This window comes from Bison bison, unplaced genomic scaffold, assembly GCF_000754665.1.
Source record: "Bison bison bison isolate TAMUID 2011002044 unplaced genomic scaffold, Bison_UMD1.0 scf7180017864163, whole genome shotgun sequence".
Lineage (NCBI taxonomy): Eukaryota > Metazoa > Chordata > Mammalia > Artiodactyla > Bovidae > Bison > Bison bison.
Window position 1 is genome coordinate 4,444,941 of NW_011494735.1, and position 24,714 is coordinate 4,469,654.

The 24,714-nt window shown below is 40.6% G+C and overlaps 1 protein-coding gene across 1 annotated transcript in view; it reads left to right on the top strand.

The window, feature by feature from the left end:
* The first annotated feature begins 2,531 nt into the window (after window positions 1–2,531).
* CPM (carboxypeptidase M) overlaps window positions 2,532–24,714 on the top strand; it is a 75,250-nt gene continuing 53,067 nt past the window's right edge. The window contains exons 1-2 of the mRNA XM_010841556.1: window positions 2,532–2,600; window positions 2,895–3,057. Of these exons, the coding sequence (XP_010839858.1) occupies window positions 2,898–3,057 (160 nt within the window). The 5' untranslated portion in view covers window positions 2,532–2,600; window positions 2,895–2,897. The remainder of the gene's footprint in view (window positions 2,601–2,894; window positions 3,058–24,714) is intronic.

Sequence of the window (24,714 nt, forward strand, 5' to 3'; positions counted from 1 at the left end):
AATCTTTCTTGGTGATAAGCAAAACAAAGTATTACTTCACCCTTCTAATGTGTAATTCTTTGATTGCTAAGCAGGATAGTAGCTTTTACTATGTTTATTGACCATTTGTATTACTGCTTTGGTGAACTGCCTATTAATGTCCTTGCCCATTCTTGATTTTGTAAGGGCTATCAATTCTTCCAGTTTGCAATTTTTCCGGTAACCTTTGAGATTTCCTGAATAAAATGTATACATTTTTATGATGTTCAATGATCTGCCTTATTATGGTTTTACCTATAGTGGTGTCGTGCTTAGAACGATCACCTGTGCTAACTGTAGTGTTTTAGTCTTTCATGCCAACCTTATATACCTCCATATCTTTCACACTCTAACACTAAGCCTTTTTGACCTGTAGACCACTGCAAATAAAATTTGAATGTACATAGGGATCATCTAGAAATCTTATTTAAATGCACGTTCTGATTCAGTAGGTTTGGCGTGAAACAAAGGATTCTGCATTTCCAGCAAACTCCCAGGTGATGTCAATGTTGTCTGGCCATACTTGGAGTGGCTAGGTTCTGGACCTTCAGCCCTCAAATCCCTGTTCTCCCTACCTCCTTTCTCTGATTGGCTTTCTCCTGAATTTGCTTCTCTTCCTATCTACTATGAACCCCAAGCACAGCAATTTCAACTATACCTCACTCCTTTGTTTATCTGGAATAAGAACCCTGGCAATTTGCATCCCAGTATGGACCAAGCCATATCTTCTCCAGTCTCCAGCCACGTCACCACTAAAAGAAATCACATAACTGCCACTTGCTTCTGTAACAAATGTATAATTTTTAACGTCAGATCAGAAATCCTTCACTTCGTTTCTTGACAGTTCCCTTTCCCATTCTTTACAGTAATTTTGCCTAAATTTAATCTCCTCCACCCTATTCCACCTCCTTTCAGGCCTCTGACGAATGAATAACAAAGAACTTCTTAAAGTCATACAGTAGAAATAACAGAAGAGTAACTGCTGCATACTTTTTTTTTTGAGTCCACTCAGCAGCTCAACAACATCATCATAAGATTTTCCAACTCTTAGAAATTTGGCTTAAAGATTTATGAATTAAACTAGGTTATTCACTTAATAGACATCTCCCAGTTATTTAGGTAAGTATAATTATCATTTCCATCTTACAGACTAGGAAACTAAGGTAGTGAGTTGACACAACCAATGAGTGTCAGAGCAAGGATGGGAACCCAGATTAGATGCTCTTAAACCTCTCTACTCTGCCTCCTGGGAAGGTTCCTAAGTGCTTGGTGTATCTATCTATCACAAAGAAGAGTGACTAGCAATTTTCAACTCTGGAAGGCACATTTCATTCACATTCCCAGGCCCCAGAAATTCTGTTTAAGTCGTCTGGGGTAGTGCCCTGGCACTACTGTTTTTAGTCTGTTAAAGGAGAATGTTATCCTAAATCAGTGCTTTTCAAACGTTTACATTTACTGGACCCTTGGCACAAGTCTCCTGTTACCCTGATAGGTAATGTATAACAGGTGTGTGAGGTGTTTGCCCTCCCCACACACCCTCTCAGGTTTTGGTCAAGTCCTTGCTGTCCCTAGTGCAAACACAGACCATTCCATCCTTCCAGAAAGAAGTATTTTTAGGCCCTGAAACTGACCTGGGCAGCGTTGGTGGAGGGAGCGTCGACATTACAATGATGACTCTGATGCCTTCTTACACATGATTCCAGGTTGTCAGTGTTCAATTTAACTTTGATTTAGTCAAACTTCCCTGGTGGCTCAGCTGGTAAAGAATCTGCCCACAGTGAGGGAGACCTACTGGGTTGGGAAAAGCCCTTGGAGACGGCAACGGCTACACACTCCTTTACTCTGGCTTGGAGAATTCCATGGACTGTATAGTGTCCACGGGGTCGCAAAGAGTCGGACACGACTGAACGACTTTCTCTTTCTTTCATACACTATAAATATTTGTCGGAAATTTTCCTGGATTCCACAAGATTCATTTAAAACTTCCGAACACACGTTCTGAAACGCCAGGCGACCGCAGGGCTGGGGGCGCCTGGAGCGTCTGAGAGCGTGGCCCTGGCGAGTCGAAGAGCGTAAGAGCCTGCCTGCAGCTGCGGCCGCCCGGTACTCACGGCGCATCGTGGGGCTCCAGGTGAGCCCCGGGCTTGCCGGCCCGCACCGCCCAACGCGAGAAGCCGTCCCAGCCCTTGCTGCAGCTGTTGGGCGGAGCGCCGGGGACCCCTACATCGGACGGAGCGGTGGCCGAGGTGAGGATACTTCCAACCTAGGGCGCCGGCAAAAACTAAGACCACGCAAGGTAACTCGGTTTCGGGAAGCTCTGCCACGCCTCGGCACAAGCCGCCGCGCCCTGGAATCCTCGCGCCGCGTGGGCGCCGGCGGGCTCAGGTGAGAAGCAGGCAGAGGTGCCCGGGTCGCCGGGCTAGACCCCGCCCCGGAGTGCCTCCCGCGGTGTCTGAGTGGGCCAAAGCGACGTCAGTTAGATGTCGAGGGCGGGACCTGAACTCGCCCGCCCCCTGGCCCAGCTATAATGTCTGGTTTCGGCAAGCGGCTGCAGCCAGGCGGTGGTGTGCGCCTGGGCAGGGGTGAGGCCTGGGGCGCGCGGGGTCAGGCGCAGCTGCTGCGGCTGACGGGCGGTGGGGACGTGGGGAGGGGCTGGGTGGGCTACGGGATGGTGGGCACCTGGGGCTGCCGGTGCTCTGGGTACGCTAACTCCTGAAGGTGTTACTTCCAACTTTTACCTCTTTCGGAAGCAGCGAGCTTTAGTGTCGGGAGATCTGATACTAAAGAGCAGAGCGGGAGCTAGTAGCATTCACATTTTCCCTCCAGCCCACCGCCTGCCTTATCTGCTCAGCTTTATTATTTTTATTCATCTCTAGAACATGGACTGCGCCCGCCTCTGGCTAGGGCTGCTAATGCCTGCGGTAGCTGCCCTGGACTTCAGCTACCACCACCAGCCAGAGATGGAAGCGTTTCTGAAGAATGTTGCCCAAAACTACAGTTCTATCACTCACTTACACAGTATCGGGAAATCTGTACAAGGTAGGGCGCGTCTCCTGTACTTTCCAAAACCCCTAGTCCTCACTTTCATTCATCAAATATACCTTAGTTTCCTGTCCCCTTTCTATGAAGCTACTCAGAGGGGCTCCAGGCGAATCCATCACTGTCTCGCGTGTAGATTGTTTCTCCCTTTGTGAGTTGCGTTGCTTTTTGTCAGGGGAGTACTAAGATCTGAATTTTACTAAACGTCTCCGCTGTCATTCGGTGTCATTGAGTGCTTTGCGTGAATGGCGTTCTGATTTTGGATTTTGCAGACAGATTTCTTGGAATGAATATTTTAGCCTTTAGTTTTCTAGATAAACTTTTGCAAAAGAAGTCTGTTTACCCATCTCAAGTTTCCCTTTTTGATGGCTTCTTTAAATATGATTCAGACTGTTAGGATCCTGTCTGCAAGTCTCTTTTAAATTCGAAATAGTTCAGTTCTGTTGGTGAGATTTCTATATCATGTATAATTAGCCCTATGGCTTAAAGTTATGTAAAAAAAAGTGACTCTGGTACTGATTAAAAAGCTGTTTTAAAAATTATTCATTGGAATAAGACAATTGCTGAATAATAAGTGTACCATAGCAGTGACTGGTATTGCTCCTAGTATTTTCATGCTCATTATTTAAATACTTTATTTTAATTTGGAAGCCATATATTGAGTATAAACATGTAAATGTATATTATATTAATTATTTTTTAGTAGATAGGAAAACTGAATCATAGTGAAATGAGTATTTTGCCCAAGAACACCCCAGATCACTAGTGAGTTTTATAACCAGGATTGGCACACAGATCATTCTGCTTCAAGGCTTAAATATTTGGGGGAAAAGACAAATAATTTTACCACGTATTATTAATCTTATATTGGTACTTCCCCCAAAACATACCAGTTGACTAAATATTTAAGTTTTGTCAAGTGTATGTAATTTGGATCTCAACTCTTTCCGCCCCCCCCCCCCCCACACCAGAATAATACTTTAACAATCTGCAAATCTGTTCTTTTGGTTTTAAGTCCTGCAAAATGAGTGGTAAATCAAAGATCTGTGCATGAGTCTCTTGGATCTCAACTCTTTATAAGGTGTGTTTCAACCCCAACTGAATTTTAGCTCTGTGTTTTTCAGCCAATTTGGGAGTCTCTTAATCACCATATTCTGAAGTAATCATTTCCCAAAAACTTAAGGCTGTGGTTTATATTGTAAGCAGTGTTCCATAAGTTTGCTTGTATGCAATGCAACAGAAAAATCCTAGGCTTGTGTGTAATGGCATCTTTGTTTTTAAACAGCATTGCTAAAGAGTTGGTGCCAGAATTATTCCATATTGCTCTATAATCCAAAATTATAGAGATTGAATGTATGAGAAAGCATATCTTGAATCAGCATACGTATATAGCCTTTTGAAATTGTTTTCCCCTAGGGGTAAAGAAGAGCAACTTTAAAAGATCTCAGAATACTAATTATATCAATAAAGGAAAAACAGAGCACAGCTGACTTGAGTTATTGTTCAGTCATCATTTAAACCACAAGGCAATGTGAATGTTGTTAATTTTTAAGTACTAAGTGAGTTAGCTTTTATTTTTTCAAGCACAAAGTGCTTGTGCAAGAAAATCAGGGACTCTCTCTCAATGTCAACCAGCTATTTTGATCTACCCTGCATGCTGTCAGACTATAGCAATAATGAAAGCCAGCAAGCTTTAATTGTTTTTACCTGTGTGCACTCTTATAGTTAAAGGACTGGGGAATTATCATGTAAAAAATACAATGATGCTAGTTTAGGTCAAAGCTTTGTATTGAGTATGCTCTGAATCATTACTCTGATTAAGATAAGTCCCAAATCTGCTATTGGGTTCCGAGCAGGAGGTTAAACTGTACAGTGGTAACTGGGAGCTGGTTGCCAGGGCATCCTTGTATGGTTGTTGGTACTCTTTTTGCTAGATGGACAGTTCTCCCTGGCCATCTTGCCCTCTGATGTAAGATGCTTACTTAGCAAACATGATTTACCATATGTGTTATTTATTTTTCTTTTTGTATTATGAATGTGGACAACCTACCTAGAAGGGAAAGTAATATTTCTATCTTGCCAATTTATTTTTAGCTTTTGTAAATGCCTGTCACATGTATTTTCACTGCTGTGATCATGGATTATAGTCTGCTTTCTTTCTCCCAGTTCATATTATTTCATTACGTATTTCTATGAATTGAATGGTTTGCTAGTGTGAATTGGTTGCTATATAATATTTTATGTTGATTATGTTAATTTGTTAGTCATTCATCTTTGAGCCATCTATATAGTTTCTAGTGGCCTCTGTTATAAAGAGTGATGCCAAAAAAATAAATGTCATGATTAATGGCCTTCTATTATAATTGAGTATTTTTCCAGTTTTTAATTTTGAAATGTTTGAAACCTACACAAAAGCTCTGCACACAACATCATTCATTATTAGAGAAATGCAAATCAAAACCACAATGAGGTACCATCTCACACCAATCAGAATGGCTGTCATCAAAAAGTCTACAAAAAATACTGGAGAGGGTGTGCAGAAAAGGAAACCCTCTTATAGTGTTGGTGGGAATGCAAACTGGTACAGCCACTGTGGAGAAGAGTGTGGAGATTAGAACTACTGTATGACCCAGCAATCCCACTGCTGGGCATACACCCTGAGGAAACCAGAATTGAAAGAGACACATGTATCCCAATGTTCATCGCAGCACTATTTACAATAGCTAGGACATGGAAGCAACCTAGATGTCCATCAGCAGATGAATGGATAAGCAAGCTGTGGTACATATACACAATGGAATATTACTCAGCTATAAAAAATAACACATTTGAGTCAACTTTAATGTGGTGGATGAAACTGGAGTCTATTATACAGAGTGAAGCAGGTCAGAAAGAGAAACACAAATACTATATATTAACACATATATTTGGAATTTAGAAAGATGGAAATGACAGTCCTACATACAGTAGGGCAGCAAGAGACACAGATATAAAGAACAGACTTGGGGTCTGTAGGACAAGGAGAGAGTGGGATGATTTGAGAGAATAGTGTTGAAATATATTCTGAAACATATATTGAAAGTATATTACCGTATGTAAAATAGATGACCAGTGCAAATTTGATTCATGAAGCAGGGCACCCAAAGCCAGTGCTCTGGGACAACCCAGGGGGGATAGGGGTGGGGAGGGGGGTAGAAGTGGGGTTCAGAATGGGGGAACACATTATACCTGTGACTGATTCATGTTGATGTATGGCAAAAATCATCATCACAATACTGTAATTATCTTCTCCTATCTTTTTAATTATTCCTAAGTCCCTTTGTGGAGTGTGTTTGGCACATATTCAGTGATTTTTATGTTTGTTTAGTGGCTTGAATATTTGCCAAAGGAGTCTTGTGAAGCAAGCTGAAAAGTGTGCCATTTGTGTCCTGGCATCAGATAGCCCCCTTTAAAATATAAATGTATTTGTTGTATCAATAGACTCCCCAGCTTTTCTCTTCACATCCCCTCTGATTAGTTCTAGGACCATTTTAAATAAGATTTCCTACATCTATTCTAAGAATCTTGTCTTTCCTCTTGCTAAGTCTAACCTTTGTCTGAATAAGGAAGGTTGCAAAGGTCAAGGATTAGATAACAATATGTTATAAAGTGCTTTCCACGTATTGGGTGTTTTAATATGTTTTTTAAATCTCAGCATCTCAAAGTAGGCATTAACGTCATTTACAGAATGGGTCCAATGAGGTACAGATAAGTCAATTAACTTGCTGAAGATCACACAGCTGACAAGTGTTAGGTCTCAAGAACATCTTTCTCATCAAGGAAGCAGTTCCACATAGGTGTGGTTGTATGGAGATTGTGGTAGTTAGTGGAGGGTTTCAGAGTCATGTTTTGGGCACATTTGATCTGAAAATAAAGCTTCTGCCAAGATCCAACACAGTAGTTAGTTGCCACTTGTCTATTGAGCCGTTGAAATGTGACCAGACCAAATTAAGATGAGCTAAAAGTGACTCTGAAGATTTTAATACCAAAAAGTAAAATAGTCCATTAATATTTTATATTGATTCCTTGTTAAAATGTAATGTTTTAAATATATAGGTGAAATAAGACATATTTAAAAATTAACTTCACCTGGTTTTAATTTTGTTAACATGGTTGTGGTTTCTAAAACATTTTAAATTACATATGACTTGCACCGCATTTTGGGCTGTGCTGATCTGGACAGAACTTTGTTATGAGCAATTTTTTTTCTGAGTACAAAAGAAACTCAAGTTCATCTAGACATTTGGGAAGATATAACAAAGCACCAAGAAGAAAATTAAAATCTCACCATCCAAAGGAAACATTTAGTAAACTTAAAAGGCTATATGCCCTTTGTGTCTTTCTCCCCTCCCACTGAGCCAAATGACTTGCTTGCCTGTGCAAACATTTTTCTAAAACTTAACTTTTAATGCCTGCTACGTGTCCTATCAATGGACGTACTATTGTTTGTTTAACTTAGACCCCACTGATGAACACTTAGTTTGTTTCTAAACTTTTCTTGTTGTTAAAAAAAAAAATGGAGGTTCAAAAGGGAGGGGACATATGTATACCAATGGCTGATTCATGTTGATATATGGCAGAAACCAACACAATATTGTAAAGCAATTATCCTTCAATTAAAAATAAATAAAATTTAATGCCATAGAGAACATCTTTGTAGCTAAAACAACTAAAGTTGTCAGAGTGCACACAGGCTTGGTAACCACAAGGCCCAAGTTCAAATTCCAGATTCTCTATTTTGTAGCAGTGTGACCCTGGGTGGTTAGAATACTTCCTGGATCATGGTAAAGTATTACGTAAGCACTGCCGTTCAGGATAAGACCTGCTATTGAGGATACATTTCCAAAAAGGAAATTACCAACACTTAAAGCAGTTTTATGTATTTGATACATGTAACGAAACTTATTTCCTAGGAGTGTATTGATTTGATAATTGCACAAGAAATGTATGCTTAACTCTTCTAAATCTTATATCAGTGATAAATCAGGCATTAGTGGCTTTAAAGATTTCTGTAGTATTTGCCAAAGGGTACAGAGTTTGGTCATCAGGATGAATATGTCCTAGGGATCTACTGTACGGTGGAGTGCCTGTAGTTAACAATATTGTTTACTTTAACATTAGCTAAGAAGGTAGATATGCTGACTGTTTTGATGATGAAAGATCACTGTTTCATGATTTTTTCATGATTGTTTAAAGTATAAAGGAGAATTTACTTCTCATGCATTTACCTCACGAACTCTCACTGTCCTATATTCATTCAACAGATATTTTATTGAATTTCTCTGCCAGGAATCTTCATAACATTGCATATGCTCAAAAATCTTCCTAGAATTGGCTTAGATTCCAGCCCCAAAGAGGCATGCACTGCGTTTGTGTATGCAGATCTCTCATTGTCTACTACCCTTGACTACTACTGTATCTCATTGTCTACTACCTTTGACTAGATTTTGACTAGCAATTTACCCTTGGAAAAGAACATTGTATTTAAGACTTTTGCACGACGTTCAGTTTTCTGTCACTCTGTTCATTTCCCAAATGTGATTGGACAGCCAGTTTGCTTGAGATCCTGCATAAAATGCTTTTTGTGATGTAAATATTGACATATTGAGGACTAAATACCAAGAAGACCATTAAAATCTAGGAATTTCAGCTGTAATATACATGTTTGTGATTTCAGATTACATTGAGTTAGCCTTTCCCCTTCTTTAACTTGAAATGTAAGGTCCTTTTCTGAAACATCTTAGGAATATCAGCCTTGTTTTATAACCACTCAGTTTCTTAAAGACACTGCTTTTTTTTTTTTTTTTCTTACAAGGAAATGATTTAGATTTCCACCATATTTGTAGGATGATATTTGAAGAGGATGAGATAGAATATCCAAAAAATAACAGAATTTTACTCTGCTTCTTGTGTCTAGGAACAATTTTTGTTCCAAATCTCAAATATATCCAAACACCAATACTCTCGGGCCATTTGAAACTTAAAGGATAGTGACAGCCGACATTAATTGAATTTTACTCTTTACCTAGCACTTTACACATACACCTCACCTAATCACTCTAGCAAGAGTGTGAAATACCATTACTACCCTTCAGTTCACATGGGAAGAATTGAGATTGAATGAATCATCCATAGTCAGTAAATGACAGAGTGATTGGAACCAAGTCTGTCTTGCCCAATAGTGAACCCTTAAAAGCACTTTGCTGAAGAGAAAAGTTTCTCCGGTTACCTTTTCTCTCTTTTTGTCCCTTTCCCCTCCCCCACACATCCTTGCCTCTCCCCTTGCCCCGATCCCTGTGATTCTGAAAAAGTAGACAAGCATACTCTATCATCCAAGGAAAGGCCTGTTTTAAATGTTTTTTGTGCTGAGTGATATTCTGTAGAACTCCTTGACCCCTTTTCAGTATTTGCAGTTTCATCCAAAGCAGTGTGAATTCCATATTTTTGTGTAGACTTAGTCTTTTTTCTTTATACCAAAACTGTTTGATTATGAGGCAAAAGGAGAAGGCTGAAGTTCTGGTTTGCACACTTTGTGGACACCCACCCACCTAAATGCCATCTCTGAAGTTGATAATAGTGTTTCTCATTAAGAGCAGTACCGCCCCCTAGGGGGAAAATTTGAAAATTGAGGGGCGGTTTAGGCCATAACTTTGAAGTCTTTGGATGGGGGACCTTGCTGATAATGCATCCTCCTGGTGGTGTTAACAAATACACAGAATTGTCATGCATAGTGAAAAATCGTCCCCCATACTTTCTAATGTCTTCCATAAGTGAAAGACAAGCTTACCATCATCTGAACCTAAAACCAATTCTTTTATTTACAAATGCAAAATATTTTCCTTCACAATATTAATATGTAACAAACTTTCCAGGAATGTAACTATAGGTAAATTGAGGAAAATTTTATTATGTTTTTCTCTGAACCTGATTTTGAGATATTTCACATAAAATCCTGACACCAGTGGGCACACAGCTGTATCAGTCTGCATTTGTAATAAATGCCTTCACTGTGAGTCTCAAGAATTGATATAAGCATCTTTTTCATTGTGTCTTTGAGTGGATGGTGCCCAAGTATTTACATATTGATAACATGGTTTATTATAAATTGCTTTTTTTTCCTTGATATATAAATCTTTTTGAAATTACCTAGGCAAATATTTTCTGTGAATTTTATGCCAACACAGTAAATAAAAGAAGAGTTGCGAAATATTGGGTGTGAAAAGAGGCCTCAACTGATAGGGTTTGGAACTGTTGGTCGAAAACCACAGATGCAGAGAGCTGATAAGGACCCTCTTCAGGTTTGTGTAGCCAGCGTCCAAAAGGTATTTGGTTTCTGTTCTTAACCAAAAAAAACTGTGTGTCTGGAGGTAACACTACAGTGACAAATAGAATCTAGAGTTGAGAACAAACTGCTGTTCACCCTGTTTCCTTCCTTTATTTTGTGCATTTAGAGTGTCCCTTTCTCAAAGAATACAAAGTCAGAAAGTAAGATAAGAATATTACAGTAAAAAAAAAAAAAAGGAAGTATAGTTGATTTACAATGTTATGTTTCAGGTGTACAGCAAAGTGACTTAGTTTATATATACATAAAATATGTGTGTGTGTATATATATTTCAGATTCTTTTCCCTTATAGGTTATTACCAAAAAGTTAAATTTTTAAAGATTATATCAAATACCAACATGCATTTGGGTTAAGGGAAAGAGATTAAATCAGAACTTCCTATCTGGTGATTTAAAGCAATTGGTATTCTTTCTAGCTCTGTAGTCATTCAATGCAATGTAAGATAGTAGTTTGCTGAGAAGGTAGGAAATCCTTATTTGAGTTTGTGTGCAAATAAACAGACATTAAATAAAAAATACAAAAACAGACATAAGTTCCACGTTAAAAAATGTTTTCTCATGCCTGTTTTGTAAGGACTGCTGCATGTCAGATGGTTAAAAAGTGCACATTTTCTGGTCTGTGGCCTTTCACATACATAACTTTATCAAAAGCTCAACTGGAGGTTTAATCTCCATGGCATCACAAAAATGCCACCAACTTCAAACAAGTTGGCTTCAAACTGGCTCCTCAGACTTAGGCTCCTCAGGCTTCTGAACCTCCCCAGAGCTTCCTGAAGATAACAGCCTTCATGGTGGGGTATAAAGGCATTAACAACAGGGTAAACCCTTCAAATATGCAGGCACTGTCACAAAGTCTGGGAGAAGAAAGCAAACCTGCAATCTGTATAAACAAAGAGCTTTCAGGGAGTTGTTTACGCAGTTTTTAAAAATTGCTCTGATAGAAATCTCTGCGGGAACTAGAACCACACTAAGGAGCACGACCACAGTCACCTGAGCTGACAGTCCTCCCGACATGTAACTGAGCGCCCCTTTCCAACAGCGTGCACAGGAGTACTAGGAATGTAGTCAGGTGAATGTTGAGCACACTGCCGCACTTTCGGAGCAGGAATGGGTGTTGGGGACCACTCGATCATTTCTTCCGTTGATTGAGCTGAATTCAAAGTGTCATCTCCTCCTGGAAGCGTTTCTTTAGACGCTTGGGCAGAGGTAGACTCTTCCTGAGCATCTTCCAGCCCCTCTGTCTATATTGCACCTGGAGGGCAGGGCTTTTGCTCATCTGTGTATCATAGTCCCAAATATGCGCTGATTGTATGTGACAGGCGCTCTGAGGGTCACAGCTGAAGAGTTTTTCCATGCACTGTGAAGGAAACTTTAATGTAAATACACTTTATACAGTATAGTATATAGTGTGCTATGTGTATGTATGTAAGATGTTTATTTTTATGTATACTTTTATAGACATTTATGTAGTTACACATACTATATGTAACTTTATGCAACATTATATAGTATGTAGTATGTACCCATAAGTGTCAAGAAAATGAATTGTTTCCTGGCCATGTAAAGTATTTTGCTCAAACTACAGTAAAATAGTATAACTTGGAGTAGTGGTAATGGAGGACCCACAGTGAGTCACTGGTGTGTGGGAGGAGGCAGTAGGGACGTTAGTGTCCTTCGGGCAGTAAGGCGGATAACTGAACTGTTCACTGCCAACCTAAAGGGGTTTTGTCCGCCTCTCCCCTCAGCCCCCCAGACACTAACCAAACATGTGTTAAGAGAGTAAATACAAGAGATACACACACAGACCCCTTTCCATTAAGAAGAGTTTAAGTAAATATCCCTGGTTTTATTTGAACAGTGCAAAAATAATTCAAGTATATTTAGAAAATGTAAAAAAAAGAGAAAGGACCTCTCCACCCGCCGCCCCCCTCCCTGCCACACACACACAAATGTTAAGCAGGTACTTGGAATCTCTTAATGTTAAGAGTCTTTTTTTTCCTTCCAAACTCAGCAATGCTTTACAGATTTAAGATGTACAGGTTTTGGAAATACAGAGGTCAACAGATTGAAGGTTGAAAGCATCTTTTTTTTAATCCCTATTAAATATTCATTCTCTTGTTCATTGGTAACTCAGTCAAGCCCGTCCATTAAAATTCTTTTACGGGGCCTGTTTACTCTTGAGAAAGTAAATAGCATGGAAAGTGGGGATGTGTGGAGAGTATAGATCATTTTAACATGGAGCACTTCCACAGAAGTTTCCCCATTATTTTAATAATTAAATATATTTGTACCTTGGTAATAATACTGGAGAAGGCAATGGCACCCCACTCCGGTACTCTTGCCTGGAAAATCCCATGGACAGAGGAGCCTGGTGGGCTCTAGTCCATGGGGTTGCTAAGAGTCAGACACGACTGAGCGACTTCCCTTTTACTTTTCACTTTTATGCATTGGAGAAGGCAATGGCACCCCACTCCGGTACTCTTGCCTGGAGAATCCCAGGGATGGGGGAGCCTGGTGGGCTGCCGTCTGTGGGGTCGCACAGAGTTGGACACGACTGCAGCACCCTTTATATTATATTTATAATAATACCAAATGGCAACCCACTCCAGTATTCTTGCCTGGAGAATCCCATGGACAGAGGAATCTCGAGGGCTATAGTCCATGGGGTCGCAAGAGTCAGACAACAACTTGGCAACTAAACCAGCAAACCACCACGGATAATACCAAATGTGTGTGGAGTTAAAGCTGAGATGCAGGTTGCTCAGTTGAGGAACACACTTACTCTTATAGACTGAATAATCTTGCTGTCCTAGAGATAAGCCTGGCAGGGTTATCATTTGTTACCAGTAAATTCCTTTCTGTTTATGAAAAAAACAGACAAATTTGGAAATACCACATTCTAGCCTTAACAAGCATTTAGTTGGGCCTGGTCATCTTCTGAGTTTCAGGAACGTATACTTCTAAATGTACAGACTGTGTCTTCAGATTCAGCAGCACGCTCTAGCTCACAGTGTAGGGGTAGGCAGAGAGTGAGGAGGTTTTGAGGGTAGAGGACTCTGCTGTATTCCAAGAACAGAAACGAGGCCAGTGGCGCTGGAGCACAGCGAGCAGGGGGAGAATAGTAGTGGGCGTGGCTGGAGAGGGGTGCAGGGGACAGTCCATAGAGTGCCCGGCACACGAATTCAAAGAAGGAGAGCTTGAATGCTCTTCTGATAATAACAGGAAACTACTGAACAGTTTTAATCAAAATGATGTCATCTGATGTGGGTTTAGAAAAATTGTGACTTCGGCTGCTGTTGCTGTGGTTGAGTCGCTAAGTCGTGTCTGACTCTTTGCGACCCTGTGAACTAGAGCACGCCAGCCTTCCCTGTCTTTCACTATCTCCTGGAGTTTGCTCAGATTCATATCCATTGAGTCAGTGGTGCTATCTAACCATCTCGTCCTCTGCTGCTGTCTGATGAGTAGAGAGTTAATTAGAAAGGGGAAAGTATAGATGGAGGGAAAATAATTCAGTTATAATAATCCAGGCACCGGTTAATGGTGGTGTTTTGGATGAAGATGCTGTATTAGAAATGGAGAGAAGTGGAGGGATTAGAGATTTGCTTTGGAAATAAAACCAACAATACTTGCTAATGGATTGGAAGAGAGTGGGCAGGGATCAGGGAACAATAAAAGATCCAGGATGACTTTCAGGTTTCCAGCTTGGGCAGCTAAGTGTTTAAGGTATTATTTACCAAGGTAGAAAACACTAGAAAAGGACAAGTTTTGGTTGAAACAAAGAGCTCTGATTTAGACAGATTTTAGAAATTTGAAATCCTTAAAAGATATCCAGTGGGAATGTCCAGTAGACAGGTGTATAGGTGGAGTTTGGAGGAAAGTTTTGACTATAGAAATAAACTTGAGAGTCATCAACATGTAGATGGCATTGAAACCTATGTGATTAAAAAAAAATCTAACGAGAATAGAGATAAAAGAGGGCCAGAATAGAGCTGTAGGATACTGTAATCTTTTGAGTCTGATAGAGATAGAAGCCAGCAAAGGAGATAGGAAAAAAATCAGCAATGAAGTAGGAAAAAGATGAAAAGCAGTATCATAGACATCTCGAAAGGGCAGCAGTTCAAGAAGTAGAAGTTGGGGTCCCATGACCACCCACTAGTAAATTGCCAAAGGACCCGTGACTCTACAAAGTCATAGCCAGGATTAATGAAGCAAAAGACACAGTGCAGGCACAGCAGAATAATGATACATTTTGCCTGGAGAATCCCAGGGATGGGGGAGCCTGGTGGGCTGCTGTCTATGGGGTTGTGCAGAGTCGGACACGACTGAAGTGACTTAGCAGCAGCAGCAGCAGCAAAAACTACAGAAGTCAGCATGGGCTTACCTGTTCTCAGTGAGGGTTGCACAGATGCATGCTTCTCTCCAACCTGAAGTCTGTCTCCACTCACAGAAGCCCACTCGAGTCTTGGAGGCCCAGAGTTCTTCACAGGAGCTGGTCACATGACTATCGTGACCAGCCAGGACACATACCCACACTAAATACCAGGTACCCATTATGAATACTACTGTTTACTTTAAACAATGCTTTAGGCTGGTATATACTGACCCTTTGTCTTGCGGGTACAGAATAGCATCATTAATTAGAGAACATTGAAAGAGTAGTGCTCAGAATTTGGTTAAGGGCATTATGATGAGTTTAAGTATTCTAGAGATAAGCACGGAGAAGGCAATGGCACCCCACTCCAGTACTCTTGCCTGGAAAATCCCATGGACAGAGGAGCCTGGTGGGCTGCCGTCTCTGTGGTCACACAGAGTCGGACACAACTGAAGCGACTTAGCAGCAGCAGCCGAGATAAGCAAGGAGGGAGTAAAACAGACCAGCTATGTTAATTCTTTCCTTGCAGAGGTCCTGGCCAACCATGTTGGATGCAGTTATAAGTGAAGTCTGACAGTCATAAAGTTAAGTGATAGATCCCAAAGTTGCGTTAGTTAATCTATATCTCTGGACAGATTCATTCAATTTATTCAGCAAACGTGTACCAAATGCTTAATATAGTTTGTGACATGTGCTGGCATAAAAATATAGAGGTAAGAAGTCAAATGTGTCCCCTGCCCTGATGGAGCTGATGATCTGAGACGTGCATGGGAAGGAAGAGACATCCTAATGAATGCAGATGGGATTCACCTTGGGGGACTCGATGGCAGGGGAACTGAGGGATAGAAGTGAGTTAGGTGAAAGGTGGAAGTTAAGGCCATAAATAGTGTGTTCAAAGGTCTGGTGGTGAAGGGGCATATGGACCCTGTGGAGCAAAAGTTGAATGTGGCTAGAGAGGAGAGCACGAAGGGGCGAGAGGAGGCAAGACGGGCAGATTGTGGAAGGCCTAGCCTACCTTGTGAAAGACTTCATGCTTCACCCAGAGAGAGTCATCATCATCCTATGGACTCCTGCCTGATAGGTTTGCTTTCTTAAGCAGAAAATTTCTGATTATTTTACAGTTCATTTTGCATTATGATAAAGATTCTCTTTAAGAAGTAAAGTGCAACAGCCATGTCTGGAATAAGAAAAATAGTGAGAAAATAGAAACACGCCAATAAACCAGAGCACCAACAAAGCATAATATTAAATCTACAAAAATAAGAATAGTTCATCAGAATTAATCAGCATAAAGGGTTCTGATTTAAGTACCATATTTGGGCTTGATTATTCATTTAAATCTAAAAGATCATTTATTTTTAATCATACAACTTAGCTAGAAGCATTTTAATGATGCATTGCACATTGTGTCTTTTTTGCCCTCACAGAGTACAGATCACACAAAGATTTTTTTTTTAATCAGTCATTTTGGAGACAAATTATAGTTATGCCAGACTTATATACCGAAAGTATTTAATAATAATTAAATCTAGAATTCAGAGAGATATGTTAGAGTACCTAGGAATAGATGCTTAAAATTTTTTTCCCAACTGTATTGAGATATAATTGGTGTATAATTTTATGTAAGTTTGAAATTTGAAACACATGTACTATAAAATCAGAAAAAGATTAGTTAACATCTCCTCCTCCTCACGTCTATACTATGTTGTTTTGGTGGTGGTGAGAATATTTAAGTCTGGTCATTCATTCAGCAACTTCATATAATACAGTATTGTTCACTATAGTCACTGTGTGTGTTAGTCACTGACTTGTGTCTGACTCTTTTTTCAACCTCATGTGACTGTAACCCACCAGGTTCCTCTGTCCATGGAATTTTCCAGGCAACAATACTGGAGTGGGTTGCCATTTCCTACTCCAGGGGATCTTCCTGACCCAAGGATTGAACCCAGATCTCCTGTATTGCATACGGATTCTTTATTGCTGAGCCATCGGAAAAGCCTGTAGTCATTGTACTGTCTGTTAAGTCCCCAGAATTTATAACTGGAAGTTTGTTTCCCTTGATCAACACCTCCCCATTTCCCCTGCTTCCCAGCCTCTGGCAACCACCAATCCACTCTTTCTGTGAGTCCAGCTTTTTCAGATTCCACATATAAGTCAGATCATAGCTGTGTCTTAGTTCACTTAGCATAATGCCCTCATTTCCTCCATGCTGTCACAGGTGGCAAGATTTCCTTCTCTTTTATGGCTGAATAAAATTCCGTTCTATGTGCATACCACATTTTCTCTATCATTCATCCATCTGTGGACGTTTAAGTTGTTTCCATGTTTTGGCTATTATGACTACTACTGTTTGAACTTGGGGGTGAAGACGCCTCTTGGAGATACTGATTCTGTTTCCTTCAAGTAAATACCCAGAAGTGGAATTGCTGGGTGATATGGTAGTTATTGGGGCTTCCCTGTGGCTCAGACAGTAAAGAATCTACCTGCAGTGCAGGAGACCTGGGTTCAGTCCCTGGCTCAGGAAGACCCCCTGAAGAAGGGAATGGCAACCCACTCCAGTGTTCTTGCCTGGAGAATCCCCACAAACAGAGGAGCCTGGCAGGCTACAGCCCACGGGGTCACAAAAGAGTTGGACATGACTGAGTGAATAACACTTTCACTTTACTTTTTCTTCATGGTAGGTATAATTTTAATTTGGGGGGTGGGGAGGGGAAACTCCATACCATTTTTTATAGTGGCTGTACCAAGGTGTGTGCCTACCAACCATGCACAAGATAGAAACACTTTCTATTTTAAAACAATATTGGAGTTATCATGAAATATAGTTGACCCTTGAATATCATGAGCTTGAACTACGTGGGTCCACTGGGGTTTTTTTTTTAACAGTAAATACTACCAACTACATGATCTGCAGTTGGTTGAATCCTCTGAGGAGCCACAGATACAAAGGACTGACTAAATTACAAAAAAGACTTCTGATTGTTCAGAGGCTTGGCACCCCTGACCCCTGTGTTTTTTTAGAGTCAACTCTACAACCACTCAAACTTTTCAAGTGTTGTGTAGCAGCACAGAGAGGGAACTTAATCTTGGTCTCATTTTCTAGCAAGTTATTGAGTAGGAACAGCAAGGGTGAGAAAATGCAAGACATGCAGCTGCTGTTTACTACATACCTGTCATGTGCCAGGCACTCTGCTAGGCCCTTTGCAGATTTTCCTCACTTAAGCTATACAAAAGCTCTAAGTTATTTACATGCCTGTCTTAGAGCTGAGAACAAACAGATTCCATAGATGAAGGAACTGATCCAAAATTGTGTCTTGGTAACTGATAGATTTGGGTTAATAATCCAAATGTGTCTTCCAGTAATTCATTTATATACTCAGTCAACAATTGATTTATTGCCCTCCTGTTGTCTATCAGAACCTTGGCAGGAGGCTGCAAAGAACCTGGACCTTTCTCTTTAGGAACTAGGGCCGGGGCCTTACACCTAGTCACCTTAATAGGAAAAGTACCATGCTGCTGCTGCTGCTAAGTCACTTCAGTCGTGTCCGACCCTGTGCGACCCCATAGATGGCAGCCCACCAGGCTCCCCCGTCCCTGGGATTCTCCAGGCAAGAACACTGGAGTGGGTTGCCATTTCCTTCTCCAATGCATGAAACTGAAAAGTCAAAGTGAAGTCTCTCAGTCGTGTCCAACTCTTAGCGACCTCATGGACTGTAGCCTACCAGGCTCCTCCGTCCATGGGATTTTCCAGGCAAGAGTACTGGAGTGGGGTGCCATTGCCTTCTCTGGAAAAGTACCATAACAGGGCTGTAAATGTTGAAAGGCCTGGTATCCAGGGTGCTTGGGAAAGTCGAGAAAGGTTTATCAGGGAAGCTGATAATTGGACAAAGCTTTGACTATTCCCAGGCAGACAGGTGACAGGGTAGGAATTCTTGGTAAAATGAATGGAGAAAACAGACTGGAGTAAGGGGCAGGGTGAGAGTGTACTGCAAGCAGCATCTGGGGCACTGAATGCTGCCCTCATACACAGTGAAGGATAAAGAATTGACGGTGGTTTCCTGGGTTTTTTTCTTTTTAAATTAATTTTTATTGGAGTATAGTTGCTTTACAATGTTGTGTTAGTTTCTGCTCTACAGCAAAGTGAATCAGGTCTATGTATACACATATTCCCTCTTTTTTGGATTTGCTTCCCATTTGGGTCACCACAGAGCACTGAGTAGAGTTCCCTGTGCTAATACGTTGGTATAAAAGTAATTGCAGTTCAGACCATGAATTTTAAATCATCATAACTAGGCTCGAACACATCTTTATTAATCAAAATAGGAACCATTACAATCAGTACATTTTTGCCAATGAGAAATAAGTTTGTTTATTCCTATAGCATAAAAATCCATGCTTTTGGATTCCATAAGCTCTTAGAAAGCATTTTCTGACTCCTGCTGGTTGTGATATTGTTTCCCTGCAAAAAGTTGTTGAGATGCTCGAAGAAGTGTGTAGTTATTTGGTGAGAGGTCAGATGAATACAGCAGATGAGGCAAAACTTCATAACCCAATTCATTCAACTTTTGAAGCACTGGTTGTAAGACATGCAGTTTGGCCTTGTGGAGAAGAATTGGGCCCTTTCTGTTGACCAGTGACAGCTACAGGCATTGCAGTTTTCGATGCATCTCATCAATTTGCTGAGCATACTTCTCAGATGTAATGATTTCACCAGGATTCAAAAAGCTGTAGGGGATCAGACCAGCAGCAGACCACGAAACAGTGACCATGACCTTTTTTGGTACAAGTTTGGCTTTGGGAAGTGCTTTGGAGCTTCTTCTTGGTCCAGCCATTGAGCTGGTAATCACTAGTTGTCATATACATTCCACTGTTCGTTATATATCACAATCCAATCTAAAAGTGGTTCATTATTGTGAGGAATAAGAGAAGATGACACTTCAAAAGAATGGTTTTTTTTGATTTGTGGTCAGCTCATGAAGCACCACTTATCAAGCTTTTTCACCTTTCCAATGTACTTCAAATGCCACACAGCCGTAGAATGGTCGACGTTGAGTTCTTCAGTATCTTCTCATATAGTTGGGAGAGGATCGGCTTCAATGATCCTCTCTATTGGTTGCTGTCAACTTCCGATGACCAGCCACTATGCACCTCATCTTCAAAGCTCTCGTCTCTCTGCAGACTTCTTGACCAACCACTGCACTGTACATTCGTTAGCAGTTCCTGGATCAAATACATTGTTAATGTTGTGAGTTGTCTCCACTGCACTATGACCCATTTTGAACTCGTTTTGAAAAAAAAAAAAAATCTCTTGAATTTGCTTTTTGTCTAACATCATTTCAATAGTCTAAAATAAATATAAAATGGAAAGTAATAAGTCCTTAGCAAAAAAATCAGAAAATGAGAAATGTGCATGAAAATACTATATGGCATAACCACATTACGCTTAAGAATGTATTCCAGGGACTTCCCTGGTGGTCCAGTGGCTAAGACTCTGTGCTCCCAATGCAGGGGGCCTGGGTTCGATCCCTAGACAAGGAGCTAGATCCCACATGCAGCAACTAAAACCCAGTGCAGCCAAATTAAAATAAATAAATGATTAAAAAAAAAAAAGAACGTATTCTAATATTTAACAGCAAATTTCAACAATGCAAAACTGCAATTACTTTTACACCAACTTAATATATAGTAGGTTCTCATTAATTATCTATTTTATGCATAGCAATGTGTTTATGTAGAACTGATGATGGTTTCTAATATGTCTTAGCACCTAGGGTATCTTAGTTTGTGCTCACTGGAAAATACAAAGTTTTAGGAAGGTTGTGTCTTTGTGAGTTTGGTTATGGTTTTTTGGAAACAGATTGTTCAAAGGACAGTGATAAATAGGGAAAATATTTTGACTCACGTAACTCTTCACTAAAATTGCATAGTTTGTAGCCCCCAGGGAACTGTGATTCCACAGAACATTCTGTTCTTTGTCCTTGGGAAAATATGTTTAAAAAGGAATAGAGACTCCCCTGGTGGTTAAGACGTCACCTTCCAATGCAGGGGCTTGCCTTCAGTCTCTGGTTGGGGAGCTAAGATCCCGCATGCCTTGTGGCCAAAAAACCTAAACGTAAAACAGGAGCAATATTGTAACAAACTCAACAATGACTTTAAAAATGGTCCACATTTTTAAAAAAAATCTAAAAGAAAAGGAATAAAAAGGGGGTTTTGAGCATTAAAGTTGTATACTTTATTGAATGCTTGCTATATACTAGCTACTTTCACATGTTATTTTAAACCCTGATGTCAATCTGGGAACTAAGTAGTGTTATCCCTGTTTCAGGGGCTTCCCAGGTGGTGCTAGTGGTAAAGAACCTGTCTGCTGATGCGGGAGACATTAGAGACATGGGATTGATCCCTAGATTGGGAAGATCCTCCAGAGGAGGGCATGGCAACCCACTCCCGTATTCTTGCCTGGAGAATTCCATGGACAGAGGAGGCTGGCGGGCTGCAGTCCATGGGGTCGCACCGAGTCCACCATGACTGACACACTTAGCATGCACGTGCCCCTGTTTTACAGATAGGAAGCTGGGGCTTGGAGAGAAGTTGCATAAGGCAGTTGAGCTGGCAGGCAGCAGAGCTCGGAACTCAAACCTAGAATCCACGTTCCAGTTCCTGCGGTTTTCAAATGGTCTCTAGAACCGGGAAACTTCTGTCAAGGTGACTTGGCATACTTTAGTGGGTAGAAAGACAGACAACAGGTTGGCTCCTTCAACCAGAGCAGCTCAGCTTAACTTCTTACACTAGATTTTTACATAAGAATCTATTGGAATAAAGGTTCTGTAACCCAGGGACAGGTAACATGAAAGCTACTGCATTGACTATGGAACCTTTGCAAGGATAGTCTGAGAAAGTGCCGTAAGCAAGGCAAACATTCCAGACTCTGGCGAGTGCCAAGGATTATTAATTCCTGCCATTTGGAACATTCTCTTCTAGTTGGACATATATGTGTGTGTGTGTGTGTGGACATACATATATGTGATGCTTTACAAAGGGGCTTTTCAGGACCTTCTGAAATGGATAAAAACAAGATTCTTAGAAAATACAGTATTTTATATACCATATATTAAATATATTCTATCAACTTTTTGGCTGATCACCTGTATGTTGAAGTAGTCAAAAGATCTCACTCTTGAGCCTCCGCATGCCCACATCATTCCGGGCAGGTGTAGCCTCTCTCGTTCAGTCGCTAAATCGTGTCCAACTCTGAGACCCCATGAAAAAACTGTTCAATTTTGAGGTGGAAACTCTAGGGAAATAAAGTAAGCTAATAAAACAGAATACTTTCCCAATATGAGAAAGTAATGGCTAAGCATTTGATTTTCAAAACATCCTATACACATAGGAATCAGTGTGATCTTAGAGGCCATGAGTGACCAATGAGAACTTTAATAATGTCCTCTCTTAATATGCAGTCTTTTTATAGCTGCCTTTAAAAATGTTCTCATTTGGTAGTCATTTAAAAAGATGTTTTAATGCTCGCTTCAGCAGCACATATACTTTTAAAAAAAAAGATTTTAAAATTAGGTGGTAGAGTGAAAAGTGAGTGTTCTATCAAAGTAATCTTAGTAAGATCTTGGTAAGAAAGGGTTGTTGCTATCAGATATTGAAACTGGAGAGCTATCAGAATAGGGTGAGATACTGTATTTATATCCATACCAATAAATACAGATACTTGTAAATAACAATAACAGTTTAGGTAGTGGTTAAGAATATAGACCCTATAGAAGAGATTGTCTGAATTCAAATCCTGGTTATGGTATTCACTAATTGTGATCTAGAATGAGTTTCTTACCTTCTGTGCCTGTTTCTTTTTTTTGTAAAATGTAAGTAATAATATTTGCCTCATAGGGTATTGAGAGGATTAGATAAGTTAATAGATGTTAAGTGCTCAGAATGTGATTTTGTTGTTGTTCAGTTACTAAGTCATATCTGACTCTTTGCAATTCCATGGACTGCAGCACACCAGGCTCCTCTGCCCTCCACTGTCTCCTGGAGTTTGTTCAAATTTATGTCCGTTGAGTCGGTGATGCTACCTAATCATCTCATCCTCTGTCTCCCTGTTCTCCTTTCTCCTTTAGTCTTTGCAGGCATTGGAGTCTTTTCCAGTGAGTCAGCTCTTCGCATCAGGTGGCCAAAGTATTAGAGCTTTAGCATCAGTCCTTCCATTGAATATTCAGAATTTATTTCCTTTAGGATTGACTGAATGTGATTGCCACATTATAAATGGTACAGAAGCATACTCTGTTATATAAGTTGGGGTATTTAGCAACTTGGAACCATGGCACTGACACATGTTTTGGTGTTTAAAACACTCAAAGCTACCCTTTATTGAAGGCATCTTTGATGTCAGGCACAAGGAGGCAGTATTTGTGCTTTATCTCATTAAATTGTCACAACACTCTGTAAGGTAAATACCAATTGACAGCTTTCAAGACTGACTTGCCAGCAGTTTAGTAACTTGCTCAGGGCCCCAAAACAAGTCACTGGCACATTCAGACCTGAGCTTTCAGTCTCTGGAGGTTGGCTCTGGCACACCTATGGGTTTAGGCTGACCTCATTCCTGCCAGCACAACCTTGTGACCTGGGCCGTACAAGTGCTGGCGTCCAGGCTAGACCCTCCATTTTACAGAAGAGAGACACAAAACCGAAGGATTAAGTGAATGTCCAGAGGTCACCTTCTAATCAGAGTGTGAAGTTCAGATTAGGAAACCAGATAAGGCTGTGTCCAGTGCAGGGTCCAGTGCTTGTGGTACGTTTGACCAAAAATTTCAGGATAAGCTGTCGGATAGCAGATAACTGACTCCATTGTCTAGCATATGCATGCTCAGGTACTGGGGGACAGAGCATCCTTTGCTTTAACTGGCTTGTATTTATATACTTGACAACTTGAATGAACTCAGGAAGATGCAGAGCTTTTTTTGTTTTTTCACTTCTGCATTTGCTTTGGAAAATCCCTTATCTCTCTCAGTTCGGTTCAGTTACTCAATCATGTCCAACTCTTTGCAGCCCCGTGGGCTGTAGCACACCAGGCTTCCCTGTCCATACCAACCCTGAAGCTTGTTCAAACTCATGTCCATCAAGTCGGTGATGCCATCCAACCATCTCATCCTCTGTCGAACCCTCCTCCTGCCTTCAATCTTTCCCAGCATTAGGGTCTTTTCCAATGATTTAGTTCTTTACATCAGATGGCCAAAGTATTGGAGTTTCCGCTTCAGCATCAGTCCTTCCAATAATTATTCAGGACTGATTTCCTTTAGGATTGACTGCTTTGATCCCCTTGCAGTTCAGGGGACTCTCAAGAGTCTTCTGCAGCACCACAGTTCAAAAGCATCAATTCTTCAACACTCAGTTTTCTTTATGGTCCAACTCTCACATCTGTACATGACCACTGGAAAAACCATAGCTTTGACTAGACAGACCTTTGTCGGCAAAGATCCTTATCTTTAAAGAGATAAAGAGTCCTTACCTGCAAGCCAGGCTTCAGCAGTATGTGAACCATGAACTTCCAGATGTTCAAGCTGGTTTTAGAAAAGGCAGAGGAACCAGAGATCAAATTGCCAACATTCGCTGGATCATCGAAAAAGCAAGAGAGTTCCAGAAAAACATCTATTTCTGCTTTATTGACTATGCCAAAGCCTTTGACTGTGTGGACCACAATAAACTGTGGAAAATTCTGAAAGAGATGGGAATACCAGACCACCTGACCTGCCTCTTGAGAAACCTATATGCAGGTCAGAAAGCAACAGTTAGAGCTGGACATGGAACAACAGACTGGTTCCAAATAGAAAAAGGAGTACGTCAAGGCTGTATATTGTCACCCTGCTTATTTAACTTATATGCAGAGTACATCATGAGAAA